This window comes from Mixophyes fleayi, chromosome 6 (assembly GCF_038048845.1).
Source record: "Mixophyes fleayi isolate aMixFle1 chromosome 6, aMixFle1.hap1, whole genome shotgun sequence".
Classification (NCBI taxonomy): domain Eukaryota; kingdom Metazoa; phylum Chordata; class Amphibia; order Anura; family Limnodynastidae; genus Mixophyes; species Mixophyes fleayi.
This window is the reverse complement of record NC_134407.1, coordinates 35,915,450-35,929,823: the sequence shown is the minus strand read 5'-3', so window position 1 is coordinate 35,929,823 and position 14,374 is coordinate 35,915,450. Positions and strand designations below refer to the sequence as shown.

The window sequence follows — 14,374 nt, the reverse complement described above, 5'->3', positions numbered from 1 at the left end:
TTTTTTTTTGGCACGCCAGTGTTGCTCTTGGATTCATACACATAAGTACATATATTTGAACTAAATTGTAATGCATCCTGGGACATAAACAAGAACATAAAAACATTATGTGTTGCGCTAGGGGATTAGCACACGCTCACGCAAAAAGATATTTACTTTCAAACATTAATGAGCTGTGGTATAAAAAAAATATATATTTCCACCACAAAATGATAGAGAATGTGATTTACCATCTGTTAGAAATAATATTCGACTTGGTATATAAAGCATAAATAACACAAATACATGTATATATATATATATATATGACACTCTCAGGGATAGAATTGCTTCATGATAAACATCCCAATCATTTCAGTGAGAAATAACGATCATAATCTAATATATTTCTTAAGATCTGTATTATTCCAAACAGCTTTTAAATAGGAGAGAGAGATTTGTTTCATAACTTTAAATAGAGCAAAGCTCGGCATTTTATTCTGTTCCACGTGCTTTGCCAAGGCAACACAAGTGTAATTTAGCTTAGGATATTATGGAAGTCTCGGTGCTGTAAAACAGCAGGGTACTCAGTGCCTCATTAATAAAGAATAAACTTGGAATCTATTTACAATACACTTTTTAGTTATTTACACTCTGTTGTATGTATGTAATATACTATTACAGTTGTCTGCAGAACAGGGGGAAAAGGTAAAATCACGATGTAATGGAGATTGGGATAAATTATGGGATAAAAAATATTATATAAAGGCAAAGTGTGCTTTCTTTCAATACAGTTTGTGTACTGTGTTGCGTAACCTCTCAAGTTAATTAAGATTTCCCATGTGATAGACCATAGTTAGAAAACCTGTGGTCCTACAACTGATTTTGAAGAATAACTTAGTTTTATGTTATGTCAATAGAAAGAAAAATAAGAATTTTAATTTGTCTTTTGACATTTCTATTGTCTGAAGAAATCCTGTAACCGTAGTTGCCCGAACTTCCGGAATGCCGGGAGACTCCCAAATTTCAGGGACTCATGGACTCCAGGCAGAGTCGGCCTACTCGATTTTACTTGACTTAATCCTAAATTGGGCAAGGTTCTGCCTTGATCAGGGACTGGCTGGGCTGGGGGGGCAACTGTCCTTTGGGACGGTTCCATAATGGGCTGCCGTTGGCTGGGTCAACGGGCTGTCTGCATTTTTTTTCCCTTTAAAATGTTTCTAATAGGATACTGAGCCAAGTCTCATCCTACGGGCTTAGAATTTGCCAGTCAGCCCCTGGCCTTAATGATGCAATGTGATGTGAATCACACAGTTGTGGTGCTGACCCCTGAAGCACTTTGCGCAGCATGAGATGCGTTCTTAATGATGCAATTAACATAATCAAGCCCCCCACACTTGTCCCTTAGATGAGTTCCAAAAATTAGGCAATGATGTCCTGAATCAACTACAATTGACAGCGGTAACCCCTAACTGATTGTTTAAACGTATAGGATTGAGGGTCTGTAATATTTTATTTTTGATTGTACCCTGACAGGCATGTGTAAAAGCATGATTCATTAAGGCTTTTGTCAAAGTTATGATATCCCCCACTCAGTAGGTAATGGGTCCCCATCTGACCTTGGAGGTTTCCAGACAGCACCAGTTGTCCAGTAGTCTGCAAGCAGTGTGCTCCAGTGAAATTTATAATGCAACTGCCAATTCCTCTATGGGGAGACTACCAATGAGTGCAACCTCCTAAAAGTGGATATTTCACTGTCAATAAATGGTTTAAATTAGACCATACCAAATCTTCACTTGCAAATTTGGCTCATCTACAGTTCAAATTTTAGTGTAAAACAAATCTAAGCTGAATATTTATTAATTTTGTTGTACTGTCCTATTCTGTAAACTGACATTATTATAAAATGAACTCTCCAACTTCTTAGCTGTAGAACACAGCATATCAACCTACACATCAAAGGTTTAACTACAAGTTATAATTGTCCATGTAATCAGGTGAGCAAAGTTACACCCCTTCTGATTACTGCCTCGGAGTCGTTTCGCAAAATGGTCATAAATTACACTAAAACACAGTGTACGCAAATATAGTGTATTTCCACATATATACAGAGCTGTACACATCTTGAGATGCGACCGGATCCGCGCCAGCAGCATATGTGGCTGGTATACATCAAATCATCATCATCAATGTGTATTTGCACCTATCCTCTAGTCGGTGTGAATGATACACTTCCTAATAGGCTTTTATGCAGCTTTCTACAGATCTGCATGAGCCACGTTTGCCTCAACATGCCCTTAATTATGCAGCCTACATCAAACCACCACTTCCTACTTCAGTCCACCTCTCCGGTAGTAAGGAGGCGCATCTAGGCGTTGGCGCAAATGTGTCCATTCTCTTTGCGAGCATGCGCTGTGCAAATTTGTGCAATTTACCTTATGCAAACTGGCTTATTAACAATGAGACAAGAAAGACCAGTGCAGACTGAAGGGATACCCAGCGTTGTGCTAGTTGTTGGTGCCAGTAGTGGGGAAAAATTAGTTTTTACGTGGAGTTAACTTTTTAGAGAAGAGAGTTGTGTAATGGCTTTACTGCATCAGAAAGGAATGTCAGAATGACTGTTAGGAATTACAAAAGCAGCACAAAGCTGTGTCCTAGTTTTTTTTTTTTATTTAAAAAGACCCTTTAGGGAGATCCCACCATTAATATGCAGACAGAGAAGTGTGGGGGAATTCTTACAGATATGTTAATCCACTTGATTTCCCTAGGAGTGTTTATCCTATACATTGTCTGCAGCAAGCATTCAGATGGTGAAGCATAGATTCTAAACTTAGCTTTTCTTACCCATGGTAAAGTCTGCTAAAGTTCAGCCCAGAGGCTGGTAAAAGAATCCGCTCCCATTCATCATTATATAAACTGCATAACACGCTGCATTTAATCAATTCACGGATGGCAGTCAACTCAATGAAACTGCTGTTGTCCCATTAATCACCTATCTTTACTGCATCAGATGTGTCGTCTAATTCATCTCACCTCCATGACATTCTTTTTGCTCACTTGAGAATTACATTGTTATATAAAAGTAACATTTACCAAACGCGAGGGATAATTTGTTCTGATAATCAGGAGTCTATTTACAGCATTTCTTCAAATTAACTATTAAACTGCATCTCCTGTAAACATTATTTGAATAATATTAGCATTATCTAAGCATGTACAACCCGCCAACAAGTCATAGCTCCCCATTAGACAGTGAGCTCTAGCAGGCAGAGCTTCTATCCTCGTGTTCTCCTGCTTACCCCTATCTTATCCATCAGCACACCCGCGTGTCACCTTCTGCTTGGTCTCTATGTCTCCTCCTACTGCGTCTCCTTGTCTGTAGGTTGCGCCTTTATTCCTGCACACAGGTCTGTCCCCTTCAACCGTTTCTGTACAATGTAATTCATTGCCGATTTTCCTACTTCCCATTGTATGGCGCTAATGATCTTTATGGCGCCATATAAATAAATTATAATAATAACCAGCTAAAGAACATAATAACGTCCTTGTGTTGAAAAACTGATGACTTATAAAAATCAAGTTTATTCAACAACGTAAAGGAAATAAAGACAATAAGATGTCAATATAAAAGGTGAAATGAGATTTATTTTAAGACTTTAAGTCCATTTTTACAATTATCATACATAAACATTGGGTTTCACTTCTAACCCTTGATTGATAACACAAACTATTTTTGTCCTTTCATTTTCTTCTAGGTCCACCTGCTGTACTGCTGCAAATATCACATCTTCTACTGGGCAGAGTCTATATCAGTCATTTTCAAGAAAAGGAGTACTCCAATGAACTGCTCTCTATTGTCCCGTACCCGTTCAGTTTCCGCAGCTTCATGTCATCCACGGCTATCACTGGAGCAGACAAGGGTTTTCGTGGGGAAAACATTTCGCTAATTTCCATAAAGGTTTTATTCTTTGTTTCCGGGATGACAAAGTAAACAAAGACCGATACAAACAGACAGACCCCACAAAACACCAAGTAACAGAATGGTCCCGCTGACATCTGGGAAGAAATGTAAAATGGAGTAAGTACAATTCTTTGAAAAAAAGTGTTGGCAAAATATAGAGTTTATTTTCCATTAATGTCTGGAGTACTGTACCAAACTCCCCCCTTTCCACATCCCAGTGTATTCCTAACACACTCAGTGACAATGTACCAAAGAACCCATGGGAGTCTCTGTATAAAATAATAATAATGTGATTGGAGTAAAACGAATAACTTGGAGAACACCAAGAGATCAAGACGGTGTTATTGGTTCATGTTACGTCTTTCTTGGTGAAAATTGATGCTAGCATTGTGATAATAGCCAGTGTGCTTTGCCCCAAAACAACCATATTATTTCCAAAAATGATAGAACCACAATCAATTGGAGTTACCCATTGGACATAACGTCTGCTGTCCCTGTTCTGGTGAACTTCTATTTTTTTAAACCCACTAACAGTCTGAATTCTATTAATATATGAATCACAACTACCCTCTTGGGATCTATCCTAAACACCATATAGAACAGCATCCAGTGAAACCCTGCAGTTACCAATAATACATAACTGGAGCGGAACTGTAACTGTCCAACAGCTTCACCGATTCGGATGCCTTCCAAGTATGACAAATCTCCCAGTCTACAGGCAACGATGCTCGTTTTCGGGCATCTACTGCACACTCATTCAGGCAGCTGTGTGTACCTGTGGTGGACTCTCACCAGATTGCTTTATGGTCGTACGCTAATCGCAGTGATGGGTCCCTTATTCTTCAACTCCTTGCTGAGGTTTTATTACCATTTTTCACGTTACTTAAGCTTAGCTGGATTGTCTGGCCTTTATTTAGCTTTTTAAAGAGAGGAACACCAAAAAGCTCATACATTAATAAAATTGAGGACTCACCAATGACCTATAAAATGGCAACATACAGACTTCTTCTGACTAGAGCCTTTTCCTATAAAACTACTGATTCACTATATTGCTTGTTTATCTTCAAGATCATTATTATCTTCAATATACAGATATGGATCAACAGTTTATAACAGCGAATGTCTATTGCTCACTCCAGTTCTGTAAAATATATTATGGTCAACAAGAATCCCTGCTCTTATTGGGGGGCATCCATACCTAGTATAAGTGGGGAAAAACTACATTTGAGTGAGGTACCCATAGACAGAACAAGGACATAATTACCTGGAGGAATGGGAACACGAAACCAACCGTAAAGTTTGACAACCAGTTGAGCGATCCTCCTACAATATACGCTGCAGGGCGATGAGACTGCGTGAAGAGCTCTCCCGTCATTATAAATGGAAGCCCAGCTGAGCCAAAACACACAAATATCTTTCATGTACAAAAACAGACCGTGACCATTTCATAAAAAAAAATCCCCAACAATTTTTTTAAACAATCTTTTATTTTTGAAAAAGAATAAATCTTGTGAGGAAATAAGCTCACAGCTCGTTTTAATAATATGTGAGAGTAGGAGCAGATTTCTTGCACAGGGGATAAGGAAAACAAAAACATATAACTCTTGCCCATCCATCTCTCACGATGAGGCCAGCTCACAAGACAAACTTAAAATGAAAATACACCTTTCTATTCATATTCTCTTTCTCAGAATTGCTCCCTTAAGTCAGCCTTACTCGTTACCCGGGCTGAGAGGAAAGTGTCCTACCTGTTCATGCATCTTCTTGTGATCAATGCTCCATGGGCACATGTCAACAGAGGACAACCCTACTCCACTACAGTGTGAGCCACTGCAAAGTACTGAATGCATCTCAATGTTATCATCCCACAGATGTCTAGCAATGCCCATGTGCACTAACTCCAGGGGGGGTACATTTACTAAACTGTGGGTTTGAAAAAGTGGAGATGTTGCCTATAGCAACCAATCAGATTCTAGCTGTCATTTTGTAGAATATACTAAATAAATCCTTACTAGAATCTGATTGGTTGCTATAGGCAACATCTTCACTTTTTAAACCCGTAGTTTAGTAAATATACCCTCAGGACTCCTTTATCTAATTATTATTATGGTCAAATCCAGCAAAAGCTCCCTTTTAGTACTGGCACAATTCATATCCTGGAGCTCTAAAAACAATAAAAATAGAATTTTGGAGGAACTACCCCTCCTCCCAACTTACACTTCTATCCTAGTATTATTTTCACAATATGCAAACAAAATAAAGTTATGCAACAGTATTATACACAGATATAGGTCAATAGACACTTGATTGTAGGCTTGTGAGCAGGGCCTTCTTACCTCTGTCTGTATAACCCTAGCTTGTTTTATTACTGTGTTTGTTCCCGTTGGAGAGCATTACGGAATTTGCTGGAGCTATATAAATAAATTTTGGTGAAACATACAGCACCAGCCCAAAAATCCATTCCCCACCCCATTTTGTGTCTTATCTAAATGGTGGGCAATTGCTATAAACCTTTATCAATTAACATAAGACACAATATCAAGGGTGTAACTACCATAGGTGCACAGGGTACAGTTACTATAGGGTCCACAAATGACTATTTACGCCCCTTTATGGTTCCAACATTGCCTGTTAATCTTTCCAAAATACATGATGTACCCTTTATGTGGAATCATGATGTCCGACTTCCAGTGCTCCAAGTGAGCCACTTAGTTGACCATTGCAGTTCCACCGAATTGGGTGTACAAAATTATCTAATAATCTGATCTATTAAAATAGGTAAAATAAACAGATTTCAACCTTTAGATAAATGTTGCAGTATCTCTCCTCTTAGATATTCTAAGAGACATAATCGAAAGTATATATATATATATTTATTTATATTTATTTTATAGCTTCCCACTGATAAATCAGGATACACTCATCTGTCAATCATTATGCCTCGCATTACATTTCTTTGGCCTTCCTACTTGTTTGTTTGATTGACGTTTTTTTTTTCAATTTGTGAAAGGTCTAATCCATATTTTAATAGATGTAAAAAGGAACTTTAATCTTAACAATTTCCTTATTTCGTGAATTCATTATATAGGTTGTATTTATCTGGAACCAGCGGTGCAACAAGAGCTATGGGGGCCGTCTACAGAATTAGTATAGTTTAATGAATCTGTTTACAGTACAACAAGACAGAACATAGCATTACGGCACTACAGCACAGTGTTTACTGGTAAATACAATATTAATAATTATAGTGTAGCGCATCATAGTAGCTCAGATGCAAGGCCACTTGCTCTATGATAATTATGAGACAGACACAATCATTATTTGAATGAGTTTCCATGTTGCTGCTTAGCGGCTGTATCTACACACAGCATGGCGTCCGCTAGGCAGACACCTAAAACATTGTATAAACACTGGGCACGACACAATCCTGTGGCATATAAATGCTCACCTCCAATCAATACTGACCATGTGTGACTACGTATACTGAAGAGTGGAGATTTTCTAAGGAGTTAAATCTCTCAGTTCATTATTTAAACTTTCATTAAAACCAAATGGACTCTGGAGATGATGGGTGCCGTTATCTATGAACACTGATAAGAGTTTACACATTTCCTGCAAATTAACAAACTATAGTAAAAGTACATTATATTCTTCATAAGACCATTTTAATTGGATTCATTTTAGCCAGGAGAGGGCAGCACCCTCAGCTTTTAGCAGAATGTTACATTACAAGGCCAGTTAAAAAGCATTACAGCATTTACTGGAGCCTTTGTAAGAAAAGAAAATAATACAGAATGCCATATCATATCACAATACATTTTGGTATAGGTGATGTTATAACTGTGGACAATGTACTTTCCTTTTCCATAAACTTAGTGATACTATTTTACACTTCAAAATTGTTTAATCTGTCTTTGAAATGCGTCCAGTAATTTTTGCTTTGCAGTATTGAAGGGCTAAGGGTATATTTACTAAACTGCGGGTTTGAAAAAGTGAAGATATTGCTTATAGCAACCAATCAGATAATAGCTATGATTTGTTTAGTATAATTTACAAAAAGACAGCTAGAATCTGATTGGTTGCTATAGGCAATATCTCCACTTTTTCAAACCCGCAGTTTAGTATATATACCCCCTAGACTATGCAATATTAAGTACATGTCTGTAAAGAACGTGGTCTTTGTGTAACAACTCCATATAGCATTTGTAGAACAGGTAACCTGTGAAGTTACGATTTCCTCAAAAGTCCTGTTTTGAGGAAGGTACGGAAGACGTGACCTAAGGTGTCCCAATGTTCTAATCAAATGTTGGTAAGAAGGGTTATATCTCAGCTAGAGCTATGGATAGGTGTGGCGTTGCCTCCTGACAAGCTGAATAAACTAAGGGTTAAGTCCACTCCGTGGCGATGTAAAATCACAGAGTTTTCCTTGCACCCCATAGAGGTGATGTTTGGGTACAGTAGTAACCAGAAATGAGCACAACCAGCATCTGACGGCTCATTGAGAGGAATCGAATTACCCAAAGAGTCTATTTTGCAAGTATAACCCTTATTCTATATTACACCATTTACTCTATTTTTTAATCAAGGTAACATTTAATTATACTGTGCAGATTACAGTTTACTTTATGGATAATCACCCCTTATAGGCACTTTACGGGCTGGCGCAAATTATGTGACAAAGTAATACAATGTGGCCAGTTGTACGCTGTGATTGTGGGGTCTTCCCTTGTTTTACTGAAGTTTGAAGCATTTTTATACTTACCGCTCGTTTTACACATTTGCAGATGTAAATTTTGCTTGGTTGCATGATAGACATATAATAGATCTGACTGTATAAATATAGAAGTCAGACACTTAGGTCATCCCAGCTGATCTTTACTTGTTAACAAACATGCAGTGGGAAGCCGAGTGCCACGGAATATTCCTAACTCCCAGACAGAACAAGTTGAAAAACATCCAGAATGGTGATTGTAATGCCCCCACATAGAGCATCACCCGCTGACTGGAAGGAGAAGCAGCCAGCGTATTACACGTGAAGCTGCTGGCTGCGGTTCGTCCATGTCCGTTTTACGCTAGGAGTGTGGTTCTACGTTACAAGTTCAAGCGCCACACTCACTGTAGGATGAGCCAAAGATGCTGCCCCCACTTCCCGCCTGCCAAAGTAAGAAGCAGCAGAAGTGGGGGTGGGGGCACACCTTGGGCACCCTCAGGGCTAGAGGCGACCCTGATTACACAGGACAAAAAGGTCAAACAATGTACTGGAGTATTACATGTTCCTTTCACATTTCCCGTGACCTCATCGGTCATGCCCCTTTTTGTGAGAGTTCACAAATTGCCACAGAGCAACCATTAAATATAAAACTACAAGCCTGACATTTAAATCCAGGCTCCAACATTGGCCCTGAGTGATGCAAGATAGACCTATGTCTTTTTATGCAACATATGATCATCGGCAACATTTATTTATATAGTGTCTGCAAATTCTGAAGAGCTTTACAAACATAGTGATAAAACAATACTGGGTAATAAAGACAGACAGATGTAAGAGGACCCTACTACCAAACTTATAATCTATGGGGCATTTGCAAGGATAACTTTCCACAAAGGGGTCAGGGCCATCTTAACAACATTATGGGCCCCCGGGCAAAGCAGTGCATCGGGGCCCCTACTTATATAGATATATATATATATATATATATAGCTGTAAAGAGATACAGATATAGATATAGATATATATAGAAAGAGATAGAGATAGATAAATGTACTTGCTCAGTGACCCTTGAAGGTTTTTTTTGCAGGTTTTTTCTTTTGCAGGATTATTTATTCTAATTAAGAGCCCTGCCTATGGGGCCCCCTTGCCCGTGGGACCCCCGGGCACCTGCCCATCATGCCCAATGGAAAAGATGGCCCTGAAAGGGGTGTGATAGATAGCACCCAGATATTTCAGGCATATTTTTTAGCTCCGTTAGACAGATTATAGTAAGTTGTGACTTTAAATAGTGGGTCCATGTGCTCTTTAAATCTCAGGTTACAATGTCTGGATGTAACAAATATCTCTATCAGTTAAGGTTCAGCATTCTAATCAACTCCTAGAACACCTACTGATTATAGACCAACGTTAATAGAACATCTTCCACTTACAGCCCATTGTTGGTATAATGAGTTTAATGTGTTTCAGGAGGAAGTTTAGGCGCCAGTTCATTATTTCCACATCATACCCCATATAGGACTCTTAATGCAGAAAAATTCATGCAGAACAGAGAGTATATGGAATTCTGTTTATGCAGATTTTTTCCCCCCCTAATTCTGGTTGCTTTAAAAGTCATATTCATCATTGTTTATGAACAATGAGCCATAAAAATCCTAATTAAAGATGTAATTACACTGAATAAATTCTTAGCTGAAAATGAATTATAGATTTGTTGGAGGCACGGTTAATATATCAATGGGATAAACCACCCCAGTCTTCATCCATCATTTTAAGATAGACTCTGCAAATCATCTAATATTGCTTTAACTGTTTCCTGGCTAAAGTGGTTATAGGAATATAAGGCACTATGTTGTTTCTGTGGTTAAGCTGGTGACAGCTAAGTATATTTGTATATTATTCACTTTAATCGCTCAAAATGCATTGGTTAGCATAACTGGTTGGAGTGTCTACCTGGGATTTGAGAAACTGAATTATTCCCTTACCGATACATCCACAATTAAAACATTGCCCAATATGTAACCATAACACATTGTTAGTAAGTGGACCAGTGGATTACAACTTTTTATATAGTAAATGCAGACAGTATACATGTTTAAATTAATTAATTTATTCATAAAGCAATTTATTTGCTGGCTTGTGCTTTACGGATGCTGATGTACCACCAGTCAGGGGTGTAGCACTCAATCATAGAAAAATATGGGGAGGGCGGAGATCCTCTAGAAAGCCCCCCGCTATGCTCTATTGAGGTTGTGTAGGGTTCAGAGCATGCACAGTGTAACCCCATTTTGGCTGTCACTTCTGGAACTGGCTCTATAGCGGATGGACCAACATGGCCAGTTGGGTTGGATATTAAATGTAGACAGTCAAAATGTCAGATGGCAAATAAATGTGAAATAAATCTAATAACAACTCAAGCCCTGAGTTCAAGTCATGGGGAAAGCCCCATGTTATATATATGACTACGGCCGCTAAGAGCTCATTTGTGCCGGGAGCTCGTAGGAGCTAGTATTGCATCGTGTATCAGGGTTTTTTATTCTGGATCTCGGTGAGAAATGTTTTTCTGTCACTTAAAATCGTTTTTACACTTGTGACTTTTATTTACATTTTCCCTTGGTGCACTTCAGGTCCCAGTAGGCTCTGTGTGTCAGGACAGGTTAACACTTGTGGTTCCCCAAGTGTTAGCATGTCCTGACAGCCATGGATATGTTTGTGCTTGTAGCACTACACCAGCATGTATAAATTCTTAATGGCAGCCTGGGTATGCTGGGATCTGTAGTGCGCCAGGGACAAAATCATCATCACCATCATTTATTTATATAGCGATTTCTACATTTAAGTTATCATTTTTCCCCACACCAACTGCCCAGGGGTGTTCGCAGAGCCCTAGCACTATTAGCATGGGGCTGGCTACACCTAGGGGGTCTACATTTATTTTCTGCAGACCTGGGGGTAAATGTATCATAGTCCGGGTTGTACAGGTCGCCGGAAATCGGCGAGATGACAGCTTAAATTTAAAGCGGCGCTGCCTTGTAAAGGGAAGCTTCCCTTTACAAGGCAGCGCCGCTTTAAATTTAAGCTGTCATCTCGCCGTTTTCCGGCGACTTGTACAACTCGCACTATGATACATTTACCCCCTGATCTCTCTAGAAAATCCAGCCCTGTACTAAACGGCCTGGGTCTGTTTTGGCATTATGGCAGGGGATGCCCACACTGTGGGTTCCCGATCTACAGTGCCACCAAGCCAGGCTGGCAAAGCCTAGTGCTGGTAGAATTGGGGGTACCTCGCGATTTTTGCCCCCCCTCCTCCTGATTTTTCTAGTGCCAGCTTAAACTGGCAGCTCTCGGGTTGGTTAAGTTATTTTGGAGGGGGAGTGTGCTGTTTTTGTTTTGTTTTTTTACATTTGTTGCTATCCTCTTTTTTTAAAAATAGGTGAAATCAAAATGAAGTTGCAATAATCCTGCACACATAGGAGGAGAGACATGTTAGTAGAGCTGTCGACCTCAGCACTTACCAGGTCCTATGCAGAAACCGGCTATAATTCCAATTACACAAACCACACTGGCATAGCGCATCCAAGGAATCCTTGCCTGTGACAGAGAGGGAGACAGAACAAGAGAAAACGAGAGAGAGAGAGAACGAGAGAGAAGGAGGGAGGAAGAGAGAGAGAGAGAGAGAGAAGGAGGGAGGAAGAGAGAGAGAGAGAGAGAGAAGGAGGGAGGAAGAGAGAGAGAGAGAGAGAGAGAGAAGGAGGGAGGAAGAGAGAGAGAGAGAGAGAGAGAGAAGGAGGGAGGAAGAGAGAGAGAGAGAGAGAGAGAAGGAGGGAGGAAGAGAGAGAGAGAGAGAGAAGGAGGGAGGAAGAGAGAGAGAGAGAGAGAGAGAGAGAAGGAGGGAGGAAGAGAGAGAGAGAGAGAGAGAGAAGAAGGAGGGAGGGAGAGAGAGAGAGAGAAGGAGGGAGGGAGAGAGAGAGAGAGAAGGAGGGAGGGAGAGAGAGGGAGTGAGAAAGACAGAGAGGGAGTGAGAAAGAAAAGGAGAGGGAGTGAGAAAGAAAAGGAGAGGGAGTGAGAAAGAAAAGGAGAGAGAATGAACACAACTCAATTTATTATCTAGTTAATTATATTATATTTGTATTGCTATCATTTAAAAATAAAAATTGTAATGTGTAGAAATTTCTCAAAAAGTTATCTAACTAACTAACGGACATCTGAAAGTATGGAGATAAACTTTTGTGTGTGAGACCACTGGGGAAACAGATCTGGTATTACTGCAGAAATCTGCTAAGGATTGTGGAAAGCCTGACATGTACAATATTCATTGATCTTCATCAGGATTACTTCACTTGTGTAACTAACAACGCTCAGAGCCATACACAGTCCTGGAAATTACATAAATGACAAATAATAAATGTGTTAAATAAGTATTTCACTGTATTTTTCTCATTTGTTGTAGTACATGGAATGTATCGATCATTTGATTTTCATGACTCAAGTGCACTCAGTAATGCTGTATCTTCTAATAGTACCTAACAAGAAAGTATAAGCTCAGGCCTAGGGTGGCAGAATGGCAGGAAAGCCAGCCTGCCCCTTGTTTCATCATCTTGCCATGTACATTTCCCAATGTATGCTTGCTAGCATGAACAAATGAATGATCATTATTAAATACTGGTGGAATGCCTTTGTTTCCTTAAACTCATGGGATGAGGTGGAGGTTTCATTAAGTCTACTAATACTTACTATACTTCCAAACATTTACATTTTTAGAATCGGGACACGACCACGCACCCTCTGAAACTGGGCCATGGATGAGCCACGCAATCAAAATACTACGGGTGTGGCCACAGCTCAGGTGTAATACATAGCACATGTAAAGCACTAGTTCGCCCCCAACAACCCTCTCTTCCCTGATGACCCCCCTGCCGGCCCCCGTTTGGTGCAGAGAGAGAGATGGTGATCAGAACATAGCTCCCAGCATGTCGGGACAGTCCCACCTAAATCGAGACAGTTTGTATGTATACATATTTTCCAATACAACATGGAACCTCTGAGCTTTACTTTAGAAGATACAACATGTGGCCGCCTTTGGAGTAATAAACATTAGGCTTCATTTCATTAATTTTTGTTGCCTTCTCTTCAACGATCAGCTCTGAGCAAAGCAGTACTCAAACATTGTCTGCTAACGGCATACTGCAGGCAGCGTGGTGATGATGTCACAGGGGAGCGACAAATACTGTTTTGTGCCACTGTAATGCTTGCAGAGTTATGGTGGATTATTAGAGACAGTGGACGGCTGGCAAATGTTATCCTGAGGGACAAACACAAAAATTGGTGTGATGAAAATCGTGTGGACGCTGTTTGCCCAATGTGTGCGTGCTTCATATAGCTAATGAAATATATGAAAAATGTGTTTTTTCAAAAAGAGATAGTCAAAGACAACACTGACCCATCTGACTAGTATCAGAGACCATCCTATGACTGACACATAACACAAAGAGCATCTTAATAAACAATTACGATACAAAGAACATTAGAGTGACCTCTATACTTGGCAGAGAACATTCTAGAAACCACTGCACAAAATACAGATTTCTGATGGCAATTCAAAGTACTTATTTACCCCACACCGTCTCCTGGCATGTTGCAGATGAAGAATGGCTGTTCCAGGAGGTTGTCAGACGCAGTAGAAGTAGTAGCATTCTGATTGGTGGATTGTGCCAGCTACTCGCCAA

At 39.7% G+C, this 14,374-nt stretch overlaps 1 protein-coding gene across 1 annotated transcript in view; it reads right to left on the bottom strand.

The window, feature by feature from the left end:
• Positions 1 to 3,604: 3,604 nt before the first annotated feature.
• LOC142161052 (solute carrier family 2, facilitated glucose transporter member 9-like) overlaps positions 3,605 to 14,374 on the bottom strand; it is a 37,767-nt gene continuing 26,997 nt past the window's right edge. Inside the window, exons 10-12 of the mRNA XM_075216273.1 lie at positions 12,164 to 12,239; positions 5,205 to 5,332; positions 3,605 to 4,035 (exon numbers count right to left, since the gene is read on the bottom strand). Of these exons, the coding sequence (XP_075072374.1) occupies positions 3,799 to 4,035; positions 5,205 to 5,332; positions 12,164 to 12,239 (441 nt within the window). The 3' untranslated portion in view covers positions 3,605 to 3,798. The remainder of the gene's footprint in view (positions 4,036 to 5,204; positions 5,333 to 12,163; positions 12,240 to 14,374) is intronic.